Source organism: Saccostrea cucullata, unplaced genomic scaffold (assembly GCF_032062105.1).
Source record: "Saccostrea cucullata isolate Sc308-1 unplaced genomic scaffold, CSIRO_AGI_Scuc_v1 ctg14200, whole genome shotgun sequence".
Taxonomy (NCBI): Eukaryota; Metazoa; Mollusca; class Bivalvia; order Ostreida; family Ostreidae; genus Saccostrea; species Saccostrea cuccullata.
In genome coordinates, this window is record NW_026918868.1 from 1 (window position 1) to 13,731 (window position 13,731).

The 13,731-nt window shown below is 33.7% G+C and overlaps 1 protein-coding gene across 1 annotated transcript; it reads right to left on the reverse strand.

Moving 5' to 3' along the window:
- Nucleotides 1–727: 727 nt before the first annotated feature.
- Nucleotides 728–12,367, reverse strand: LOC134273016 (serine palmitoyltransferase 2-like; the record flags this gene model as incomplete). Its single annotated transcript, XM_062755190.1, has 5 exons — nt 12,050–12,367; nt 2,331–2,857; nt 1,690–1,844; nt 1,145–1,290; nt 728–852 (listed from the first exon to the last, which is right to left on the reverse strand). Coding segments are annotated over exons 2-5 (924 nt in total), but the record flags the coding sequence as incomplete, so codon positions are not given.
- Between the last annotated feature and the right edge of the window lie 1,364 nt (nt 12,368–13,731).

A 13,731-nucleotide genomic window follows, 5' to 3' on the forward strand; every position in this document is an offset into this window, starting at 1 on the left:
CTTAGCTGAATGCTGATCAAACAAATATTCATTTCCGGGTATCACGCTGTATAAAGTAGATTCCAGTTTTATCGCACATGAGTAGTGTAAATAATTTTTTAAATACATGTACTTTAATGGAATGGCAGTTTAAGTTTTTTTTCTTGAATGATTAAGTTTTTTTTCATGAATGGGTTATAAACAGAACAGAACACAGGCTCATGCAGGGTGTCCAGCGTCAGAAGAAATACTACATACACAAGCAGGGCCTTCTGTGGTTGTAAAACAAGTTACTTATCTATATTGGAACGAAAATTCTCTCCAACATAACGTACACAAAATTAAAGTAACTATAAAAACTAGTATATGGCATTCTAAAATCTTTTTTTTAGTATATACACTATATACCTCTGAATGTCTTTTTGCAACATAAAATTCCTGTATTTTTCTTAAAATTCCTTGTCTTGGCTAAATGCGTCTCTAAAAAGGGGGGGGGGGGGGGTGTCCGAGAAAGTGCATTTGACTTTGTAAATATATTACTTAGAAAATGAAAAGATGATCAAATATCTCAGCAACTTCGAGATAGCAGGTTGAGAAAACATACAGGAGATTTAGTTTTATTTCTACTTTCTCCCTTTGCTTGCACAGAGTTAATAGACTGGTCAGAAACAACGATAAAGATGTTGATGCAAGACCAAAATGATGATAGCACATGTTATCACTGTTTTTTCAGTAAATATTTATTTACCTTGCCCACAAGTGCTGGAAGGTTCATAGAATTGGTAGCAAACCCCATTGGAACTGTTATTGCAGCCTCAACACCTAGATAATCGGCAACAAGCTCGTCTAATTCTTTGTGAATCTGGAGATAGCCTGTGAATAAATGAAATGCAGTTAAAAGTTTAAAAGATTGTGGACCTTAGTGAAAGTTTGACAATATATATTTCTATTCAGTATTGAAATAAATAAAGTCAAAGCAGATCACCGAAAATTCAGTTATATTAGCTTATTCATTGGTAATTTTTCAGCTCCTCGATAAACAGCCCCCCCCCTCCGGAAAAAAACCCATAAAAAACTAAAGGAAGTATGATTATCTCAATTTACAAAGAAACTTTAACAAGTACACATAACTTGTCTACTTCATTGGGAAGATCTGTTCCTGTACCTAATTCTTGTCTGCTAGCGCAAATGGCATTCCCCAGTTCTTCGACCGTCTTTTCTACAGCCTCTGCACATGGTCCACTGTTTTGAGAAAATCCCGGGTAATTGTAGGACCCAAAGTTGATGGCTCTAGTAGAGGTCCCCGTATATCTAAGAAATCAATTCACTGCATTATTGAATCAAAAATGTTGACTTCTTATCTCCAAGGTGTTTGTATCCAGGATTACATAATACGCGTATTTGTTTGAAGAAAATGGGTGAAAAAGGAGTGCAAAATGCCTGTAGCTTCTAATGAATAAAAAACAACTGATTTCAATTTTTTAAACGAAGTATTTAGAGCAAAGTTGTAATTATTGTAGGGTATGTAATAATGACGAAGTTCTTCAATTTTCTGCAGAAAAATTCTCTTCACTTGATAAAAAAAAATTTCTTGTGGTTACCCTAAATCATTTTCTCCGATTATAAAATAAAAGACAGACTTCAAAAACGTGAAAAAAATGTGGAAGAGGGGATCTGGGTAGATAGCTCTCCGTGCAGAAATAGTATTACCGGAATGTCCAATAATGATCGTCGGTTACGCGATCCATGACGTCCATCTCTGCTCCAGGAACACTGCATATAGTCCGGTATAGTGTATCCTTGCCTCTTCTGAAGATGTACCAGTGATAAAAGCTTTCCCAGGTCTGGTACAGGGGAACAAATCCCTACAAGGGGAAACAGAAAGTTACAATGAGACTCAAAGGAGGTACTTAAATTTTTTTGTGTTTCGAATTTCAAAATACAATATACAATGCAAAATTTCAAAAAGGGTATTACTTGTGGATTACAATCTTACCAGGCCTAGAAAATTTGGAAAACGGTTAATTTTATTTATCGCTTAAATTTAGTATTAAAACGACAAAACGATCGTTTTTTAATTGCATTTTAGAATTAACAAAATTGTAATATTTAAAAAATTCTAAAGAAAATTGTAAATACGATCTAATCAAAACATAGCTTCTTCTAACCCCCCTTTTTTTCTAAATACATGTATCATAAAAGAAATGGCATTATACAATGAATGGAAATTAAAACAATATTCCAGAAGTACACATATATTTTGTGCCATATATTTTGGCCATGGTCAATACAAGGTTGTCAAAAACACAAATAAATAAAAAAAAAAAGGAGCAATAAAAAGGGAGATTTACCGGAATGTTAGGTTCCGATATGTTTTTAACTCTTCCAATTCCTAGCTTTTTCAGAAACTCTCGTACATGTCCCACAAGAATGAGTATTAGAAAACTAATATACGTCATTATAGATGTCCAAAGAGGCGGGTCCTCAAAAGACTCGTAAAATTTGGCCATCCAGTGTTTATCATGCTGAAAGCTTAAGTCCATGTCAAGCTTTTGCTGATTTGAACGTCCATGCTGCGTTCCTGAATATGATCTAAGATGTCCATTCTGACGTTGTTTTGTCGTCACTGTTGGTTTCGTTTTCAGTGAATTAATCTGAGGAAGGATTCCATTTTCACAAGTCAACACTGGAATACGAGTCGTCTGTTCTGTAACTGAGCCAGAGAAGGTTGATTCTGTGAGAATGTCCGCCATTCTCTTTGATGCCGCAGTGTCCAGTGTCTGTAACGTCTGGGGAGGGGGGAGGAAATCTTCCTCAACACGTGAGCTGTAGATTTCCTTGATTGTCATCCTCCCATAAATTCTCGATCTTTCTTACTCTGAAATTTTGACAAAATACAATAAATTTACTATGGTTCAGATGCAACAATATTACTGTAAATAGAAGTGGATGTAGAGCTTTCATCCATTGCCATACTTAGGCTATGCCAGCCTACTTTTCTATATAGATTACAATGGACTGGATCATGCATTTCTGTAACATTAGCACATGTAATTGAAATAAATCTGGTCCAGTCCTTAACCTTATCGATTGTACACACAAGAGCAAATCTATTAATTTTCTGTATGTCCCAACGATGGCAAGACTGATGCTGTAGGGACTTATTTGCTTTATAACAGATTTAATTCTTCTCACTGACAACTGCATGTACCAACTAAGGAGAGCTGGCTACTCGATTTCTAAGTAAACAATTTAATGTTAATTCAGTGAAATTTGAACTTTTGAGACACAGAGCTTTCAAATGCTTCCCGGGGGATGTAATGCTGTCTCCTTTTATAATGAAGATCATAAATAAGGAAAAACGATGTATTTGACAGAAAAATGGGGATTTCTCGAGTCTTGTAAATGTACTGTAGCAACGACGATATAGGCCTAAAAAATCGGATCTGCAAAATGACTGATCTACTCTATATTATCCAGGGTGATGTCTGAAGAGATTTTGTTACACGAGCATTCCTCAAAAATAAAACGGAGGGACACGACCCAGTCAATTAATAAAAAAAAAAGACCGCATATCCGAACGAATATGTAAAATTCATCTTGAAAAAACAAAAAACAAAACTGTAGATCGATTGTCATCGATTGCAATGAACTGATAGTGATAATATTATGACCCTTTCCTAGATACCGTGTTACTTTAAATCCGATTTCCTAATGAATTAGGCATTCACCAATTATAAATGCTATTATAATATGATATTCTGAACGGCTGTCTTAGATGATTAATGCATAATAATATGGTCTTTAATTAAACTAACATACCTTCTGTGAGGCAGTGAACTGAAAACAAAAGCAGTCATTTTTTTCTTTCATGACGTAATAATGTCGTCAGTAATATTGAACCCGATTTTAATAACAAGACTTTTATTTTAAAAAAAAATGAGGCCATCCTTAAAAAATTGTTTGTTTTGCATTGCCGCCTGAAGGGTTTCAGACACAGGAGGAAGGGAGGGAAATTATTTTTTTTTTAATTGAAAACGTAATTTTACATAAATCTGACACTATATTTCAGTGTTTTGTGTGGTGCATGTGATACATGTAATGGGCAAAAAAAAAATTAATTAAGGTAAGTCACTCGTCAGCTTTTTAGAAAAGTTCACGCAGAAGCTTTTACTTCAAAACTACTTATTAAAATTCAATTTTTATAACATATTTAAATTCAACAATGTAAATTTTTTAACATTCAATGAAAAAACTGCTCAAAAATTTACAAAGAAGCAAGATTTATGAGGGACTATTTCTCTTGGTGGAAGGATATTTAGCCGAAAATTCTGCAAATCTACACATATGGGTCATTTTCAAAAAAAGTCTATTTTTTGAATGACATATTTTTGAAAAATGAAAGTGGTTTTACTATGATTTTTTCAACTTTATTTGAATGATATAGTAATAAACTCCTAAAATCCACTGCATTGCATAAAAGAAAATATTTCTTTTAACAAGAGGCCCATGGGCCACATCGCTCACCTGAGAAGCTTTGACCATTCTGTTCTTTACCAGATTTCCCCCTTGTAATACATTATGTATCCCCACCCCACCCAACTGATCATAATTAAGACATTTTGAAATCAGCTACCCCAGGATCCTTCCATGTGCAAATAAGTTTCAGCTTTTTTGGCCCAGTGGTTCTGGAGAAGAAGATTTTCAAAGATTTTTCCTATATATTTCTATGTAAAACTTTGATCCCCCCATTGTGGCTCCACCCTTCCCCTGGGGGTCATGATTTGAACAATTTAAAATCTACATTACCCAAGAATGCTTCCACATAAGTTTCAACTTTTCTGGCCCGGTGGTTCTTGAGAAGAAGATAATCAAAGATTTTTCCAATATATTTCTATGTAAAACTTTGATTCCCCATTGTGGCCTCGCTAGTTCCCGGGGGTCATGATTTGAACAATTTAGAATCTACACTACCCAACAATGCTTCCACATAAGTTTCAACTTTTCTGGTCCAGTAGTTCTTGAGAAGAAGATTTTCAAAGATTTTTCCTATATATTTCTATGTAAAACTTTGATTCCCCATTGTGGCCCCGCCCTTCCCCCGGGGGTCATGATTTGAACAATTTAGAATCTACACTACCCAACAATGCTTCCACATAAGTTTCAACTTTTCTGGCCCAGTAGTTCTTGAGAAGAAGATTTTCCAAGATTTTTCCTATATATTTCTATGTAAAACTTTGATTCCCCATTGTGGCCCCGCCCTTCCCCCGGGGGTCATGATTTGTACAATTTAATATCTACACTACCCAAGGATGCTTCCATAAAAGTTTCAGCTTTCCTGGCCCAGTAGTTCTTGAGAAGAAGATTTTGAAAGATTTTTCCTATATATTTCTATGTAAAATTTTGTTTGCCCATTGTGGCCCCACCCTTCCCCCGGGGGTCATGATTTTTACAATTTAGAATCTACACTATCCCAGGATGCTTCCACATAAGTTTCAGCTTTTCTGGCCCAGTAGTTCTTGAGAAGAAGATTTTCAAAGATTTTTCCTATATATTTCTATGTAAAACTTTGGTTCCCCATTGTGGCCCCGCCCTTCCCCCGGGGGTCATGATTTGAACAATTTAATATCTACACTACCCTAGGATGCTTTCAAATAAGTTTCAGCTTTTCTGGCCCAGTAGTTCTTGAGAAGAAGATTTTCAAAGATTTTTCCTATATATTTCTATGTAAAACTTTGGTTCCCCATTGTGGCCCCGCCCTTCCCCCGGGGGTCATGATTTGAACAATTTAATATCTACACTACCCTAGGATGCTTTCATATTAGTTTCAGCTTTCCTGGCCCAGCAGTTCTTGAGAAGAAGATTTTCAAAGATTTTTCCTTTATATTTCTATGTAAAACTTCGATTCCCCATTGTGGCCCCGCCCTTCCCCCGGGGGTCATGATTTGAACAATTTAATATCTACACTACCCTAGGATGCTTTCACATTAGTTTCAGCTTTCCTGGCCCAGTAGTTCTTGAGAAGAAGATTTTCCAAGATTTTTCCTATATATTTCTATGTAAAATTTTGTTTGCCCATTGTGGCCCCACCCTTCCCCCCGGGGTCATGATTTTTACAATTTAGAATCTACACTATCCGAGGATGCTTCCACATAAGTTTCAGCTTTTCTGGCCCAGCAGTTCTTGAGAAGAAGATTTTCAAAGATTTTTCCTATATATTTCTATGTAAAACTTTGATTCCCCATTGTGGCCCCGCCCTTCCCCTGGGGGTCATTATTTGAACAATTTAATATCTACACTACCCTAGGATGCTTTCACATAAGTTTCAGCTTTTCTGGCCCAGTAGTTCTTGAGAAGAAGATTTTCAAAGATTTTTCCTATATATTTCTATGTAAAACTTTGGTTCCCCATTGTGGCCCCGCCCTTCCCCCGGGGGTCATGATTTGAACAATTTAATATCTACACTACCCTAGGATGCTTTCATATTAGTTTCAGCTTTCCTGGCCCAGCAGTTCTTGAGAAGAAGATTTTCAAAGATTTTTCCTATATATTTCTATGTAAAACTTCGATTCCCCATTGTGGCCCCGCCCTTCCCCCGGGGGTCATGATTTGAACAATTTAATATCTACACTACCCTAGGATGCTTTCACATAAGTTTCAGCTTTTCTGGCCCAGTGGTTCTTGAGAAGAAGATTTTTTAATGACCCCACCCTATTTTTGTCTTTTCTTTATTATTTCCCCTTGCGAGGGGATATGTCCCTTCATTTTAACAATTTAAATTCCCCTTCACCCAAGGATGCTTTGTACCAAGTTTGGTCAAAATCGGCCCAGTGGTTCTTGAGAAGAAGTCGAAAATGTGAAAAGTTTACAGACGGACGGACAGACGGACGGACAGACGGACAGACAGACGGACAGACGGACGGACGACGGACAAAATGTGATCAGAAAAGCTCACTTGAGCCTTTGGCTCAGGTGAGCTAAAAAATATTGACATTTTATCTTAGTCATTTAAATTTTAATGTCCTTCCTGTTACTTTCATAAAAAGAGCTGTAAAACTCTATTTCAAAATTTTTATCAAATAATCTTTTGTATATCGTCAAAAAATGAAAAAAAAATATCATTGAATGCCAAGATGTTTGACATTCATCTAATACATAGCGTTTAAAAGCATGTCAAACTACCATATACCAAACAGAAGCAAAATATATGGGTTTTTCTTCATGAAAAGCCTTATTGCTGAATATTTATATGATATAGTTGAAAAAAACATTCTTGTACATTATTTTTGTGATTAGAATAAACAGTTACAGAAAGTTATTTAAACAGTGCTCTGCCAAAGCAATTTAAACTAGGAAAATATACTGGTAACAGTAAGGACTCGGGTAACAGGAAGGACAAAACAGTAACAGGATGGACAATGAAATCTACATTTTAAAGAAAAATTGGCTTTTTTTTAACTTTATTGGTTAGAAAAAGAGAAATAAATGTAGAATAAAAACATGATTTTGTCAAATCTGTCAAATTCGAGACAATAAAAAACATTTATGTCCATCCTGTTACGAAATTTAATTGTAAAGTGCTATTAAAATATTTATCACTTCAATTTTTGTTTATTAAAGGTACTCTATGCTGTTGCAAAACTTAGAATTTTTCATAATTTTAAGAACAACAAATGATAAAACTTAAATCGGTATATAAATACCAGGATAATTTGTCCCTCCTGTTACAATTTCTGTCCATTCTGTTACAAGAGTGCATGTTTAAGTAGTAATGGCACTATTTGAAGCACTAACATATTTCAATATGATTTACGAAGTTTTTTAACATGTGTTATTAAACTTATATTACTTAGAAAAATAAAAGTAATTGTTTTTATTGTTAAAACTCAAGATATGAAGTCCAGTTTTCCTTACTGTTACCATATTAATGGTAACAGGAATGACAATAACAGGATGGACGTTTCTCATATAAATCACCAATTAGTTAGTATAACGTACTCTTTTTGCATCATCGAGACATTGAAACAATTTCTTTGTAGCTTAGTTAATCTAATTGTTCTAGCAGAATAAACAATTTAAAGAGTACTTGCATATTAAGAAGGTAACAGATAGGACATATTTTCATTATACTCTACCAATAAGACAAACGTATCGACCTTTGAACCCTTTCTTTACTCACTTTCAAATCATGGCGCTCATAAACTTGAGACAACAGAAAATGATGATATATTGTGGATCATGAAAACAGTTCCTAGGAAAGTGAGATAACTTTTATTTTAACATTTTCTTTTTGGTAACAGGAATGACATAAACTGGAGGGACATGTCACTTCCTGAACGTTAAATGCACAATACTAGTATTTAGTGGGCAGCAGAAGTAAAACAATCATATCAAATTAATCTGTAAATAAATTCAATTAATATGAGGTGCAAAATTTGTACATATCTTCACATTGTAATATTTTCCCTATCATTTAAATAAGCACGTTATAAAATTTTTGTTAATGTGACATGGTTTTACTGTTAAATTTTACTCGGAATGCATAGGATATTTTTTATAAAACACCTGGGAGATGATCATAAAATAACTTATAAGCTGTATGACCATGTATATTAACCAACGGGAAAAAAACTTTCACTCTAAAAAATGTTTTTCCTATTTTTCTGATCAAAAGACAAAAAAGTGGACTTTTTTTGAAAATGACCCATTTATAAAATTTAATGTAATGGAAATTTAGCCTCATATACTTTTACTCAGAGAATATTTTCCGTTTTGATATTGCTAAAAATATTTAATATAGGTCTTAATTCATATTTTTAGACTAAGTTTTACACCTTCCCTCAACAAACTTTTCCAAAAAATGAAAATATATTAAAGAAGTCAAGATTAAATTTACACCATTTTTTGCCTGAAAATCACATATTTTGACAAATATTTCAATATCAACATCACTGGCCCCACCTTTTTCTTTCATTATTTTAAACTACTCGATACTTGTGACTGATCAGCACTTAAGTCGTAAAAAGTTTGATATAAGAAAATTTTTTATTGCCTATTAAGTTTCTTAATACCCCAAATATGTTATTTTTTAGTGCAAAAAGGTCACACAATAATTTACGCGCATTAATTTGCAAGATTTGTTTTATGATAAATATTATTCAAACTATTTTACGTAAAATAAGATAATATTTATTGCCATGCTTACATCTGATAAAATATGATAAGGGTTAAAGTAATTAACCAAAGAGATGAAATTTAAGTACAAAAAGGTCAACTTAAATGTACCGTAGATCAGTAGGATGCACACTGACCCCCTATTTTCTTTGCGATTTTGAGTTACACTTTATCAGTACTTAACCAAAATATACTTCTCAAAAAATCCTTGATTTAACAAATTTCAGGAGTGACTTACCTTAAATAAAAAATTCTTCCTCCTTTTGGTCAATAAAATTTTTTCAGGAGGGGGCATTTCAATGAGGCGGGAGGCAATTCCAAACAAACTATAATTTTATTTTGGCCTGAAAATATTTTTTTGACATGTGTAAAATATTCTTGTCCATTTTTTGGTTTGTTCCTAGCATATAGTTCATCGATTTGATTTGATCTAACAATCTCAGGCTGTATTTTTATAGAAATACCATCTAGGTCCCTGCTGCGAACGCACTCCTGATATATCTGTAAATCATTATCTTTTCCAGGCTTTTATTTATTTGAAAACGTACAGCAAATTTTGGTAGTCATTGCGAACCCCTTTTTGGAGCCCCATTAAAAAAAGTGCAAGATCAGCCGATTGTCTGAGTCACTGCGTTCAAAATTAACTTCAGACGGGAAAATGCATTTTATACACCGCGACTACAAAAAGACACATTCCCCGTCATACAAATTCAATTTTGTATTTGTTATATTTTAATTAACAGATTTGTAACATGGGAACATTTGAATACTCACTATTCGAATAAATAAAGATTACTACCATTTAAAACTATTCTATAATGATCACTAGTACTCAGAAGGGCATTAAATTCATATACGGTGTAAAATAAACTTTAGCAGATAAAATTCATAAAAAATTTGTAAATTACATATCATATTCCTGCAAATTCTGCACACACATGTGAAAAAAAATATATTAAACTTACTTCAAAGCTATACAAAAAAGCAAAGCAAATGATCCATGCACAATATAAATTTAACTGAAATGAAATGAACATGCGATGGCAGCAGTGTCGCTGTCTTGTCTGTTTCAGTTTCATTGTTTGTGTACTAGTTCACGTGTATTTTTATGGCTGAGTACACAAGACATGCAATAGTCACATGGCCCCTAGACTGATACAGTACGTAAGGAATCACGCCATCGGGTGCCTCGTTACTTATCATTTATCACTCAACCAAATAAAAACATAGTAGAATAAATAGCCGTAGGACGGAAATCGTATGATTAGGAATGATTTAATGCTGCAAACATTTTCAGCTCGTTTACTGGACCCTTTGGACTTAGTCTTAATTTTTCCCTGGTTATATATGATTATACCTGTTAACACCTGATTAAGGAATAATATGATCACGCAATAGCGACATGTCCTTTTAGCATGTCAGAATTTTTAGATTTGAATTGCTTGACATTATCAGAGGTCAAACAGACCATTAATGCATATTTTCTATATATAAAGTACAGTAATTAGAAAGTTTCCATAATTATACATAAAAAGAATTAATTAAGTAGATGAATTCTACAGATTTGATACACAAAAGCATAAGAAAAGACAATTTACTTTAAACAAAAATTGAGGGGGGAGGGAGGGGTTGACATGCTAGTTCCCTGCAGGTGGGGTTGCGGCTTATAAGACCATCTCATGATAATAATCCACCAATTGTCCTGACTGTATGGACTGAGCATGTGGTAACATAATAAATGGAGAAGTTCCTTTATGACGCACACACACGCATACTCTTCTATAAATTACACCCTTTACGCTACCGTGGAGGACAGTAATTTGAGGAGATAGATGTCACATATCAGTATAAACTATAATTTAAATTATTACGGACACGAGAATGAGGCATAGTTTAAATTTACCATTGGATAAACCATTGAAGAAGACGTGGTGAGGGTTCTCGACTAACGCGACTAAATGGGTCTACAATAGATGATCATTAATTAACAACTTTTTTTTCCAATTTATACCCAATGTCAAAAATAATGATTACCAATTAATTACGCCTCCCTCCACATAAATGTATTATACTAACTTTGAATTTTTAACACTTTTTTTTTCAATTATTAACGAAGTTTTAAATACAATGACATCCTTTAATTTATTACCCGAATCTTACTGAAAGACAATGGGAAGCGACGAGGGTTGAGGGTCAAAGCAACGAATGCCTAATTAATCAAATAAAAATTACAAGAATGCATCCCCTCTGCCTCTTATATATTTTCCAATTATAGGAATTTGCATTTATTTTTAACTACTAGTATGTGCATAATAAGTAATATAATGTTTGACTTGATGACAAAGTGGAATATACATTCATTAATTTAAAATCTTCATAATATTTGTTGAGTTGATTTGTTTCGAACATGCCTGAAAACAGCTCGCTGGTGATTGATTGAAATTATTGAAATCAACAGGTGATTAATTTCGAGCATTCGTTCATTGAAATACGGGTAGCTAAATGGCAGTATAAAAAAGCACTATACATCGTAATAAACCGAGAAAAGGCTACAAGTACATTTTCCTAATAACAATAATCATTTTATAAGAGCACTTAGCCTTTTTTTGCGATTTTACATTGAACTGGACATTAAAGCTACATCATCTTTCCTGATCGATAAACATTTGTGTTGCAGATGCCAGGTCCTAAGACGAAAACATGATTATTTAAATAATTAGAAGGGTTAATGCAGTTACTATGCACTGAAACAAAGAATGATTTTGATCTTTAAAAAAAAACACCCTCGCCATAATCCACATATTAAATGATAATTTTTCCCCTTCCAAACTTCACTATCATATTAATTATGATGTTTACTTGAAATTTACTTCATAATTCAAATGTTCAAACTGACCTTTTGGAATTGCTAAAATATCCTGATAGCTGATTATAGTGCCTTGGTCAGTTCACATCACGGACAACTAATTCTACCATGCACCAACGAAGCAGCAGACGCGTCCTCTTATTGATTTCATACAGAGCCCCACCGAATGCTGCGATTGGGAGATTGGAGGGAACCGATGATAACACTATGTAACAAGAAACTCTTTTACTGGATTTTGTCAAACAATCACAACAGCAGGTTCGTTAATGATTACACCACGTGGATCGATTTTCTATATTTGACAAGTCCATATAACTTCATCATCTAACAAATCTATACTTATGTTACATAAAATCAATGAACAAACACACTTTACGCTTTGGCTTTGTAGTATATGACCTTTGACCCAGACAGATGCTTCACAGCTCCTCTTGATCTGTTGAAATTGCGTAAGAAAAACCCATTCACCTTTGTCAAAATATTTACAGAAGAGCTTAACTCTGAACGTTTCTGTTTAATCATCTAACTGAGATGAAATAACTGTGAAATTCCCTTTCGTATAGATATTTGTTTTTTAAAGTGTGCGTTTCCTGCTTATTTAATTTAAAGCAGCAAATCATAATGAGGTTTTGTTTTTTCTTTTCATTCAAGACATGCCTAACTAATTCTAGCGCTATAACAGAGCTTGACAAGGAATAAATAATTATAACATTGAGCGTTCACTGGGGGGTTAAAAGTGTATATTTCAGAAGTCAAATCAGCTGATTTTGAATTAAGGTACGGGAAGGGAAATTAACTTCAATTCCACAAACTTGATTCAAAGCTCTCTGCAAATCCAAAGTGTCAATGCTGCTATATATATCCGTAAACGGAGAGAAAACTCAAGATTTGTAGGCTATTTAAATCAAAATTCCTGATACAAAATGATAATTATCATACCGAGATTATTTTTTCTCGAGTCAATTAATGTATATTTACACAATATGCTTATTTTTCGCTGGTGGTAATTGGGTACCCTTACTAGTACGTGATGCTAATCGACTCGTTTATATGTGTATATATTACTCAGCACACAATTACCACCTTGGTGGTGAGGAAATGTCACAAGCAGAAGTACACACAATACTTGCATAATGAACCCTGAATTCTGGACAAACCTGCATGCTAACAATGGCTACTGGAGCCACCATCCTGGTCATTGGAGCGGCATCAGAGGGTGGGGGTCGCAGTCCGACACTTCTATAATGAACATTTGATTCAATTCAAAGGGATAGAAGAACATATCCATCGACTTTAAATTATTTTAAAAAATATCATATCAAGATCGATATATTTAAGTGTTGTACGAACAAGGATGTATATAACTGATTGCACATAATTGTAACTTCTATTGACAAGAAATACTAGAATACAGTGCATTTGTACTACACATTTAAAAATAAATTAATTAAACAAGGGATCTTTTTTTTTAATCTATCATTTATTTTTCATTTGCTCATTTGAATTTTCATGAGATTTCTTTTAAATAAAACATTATATCTATCATTAATAAGTAGGATTTTTTTTACTGGTAATTATATGTTTATTTTTTCTATAATATATTTTTACACTCGTTTAATAATAATTAAATTTATTTGATCCACATTCATCAACAAGAGCAGGTCGCGTCAACTGTCTGAAGAGCATATATGGAATGGAATGCTTTGAAAGTG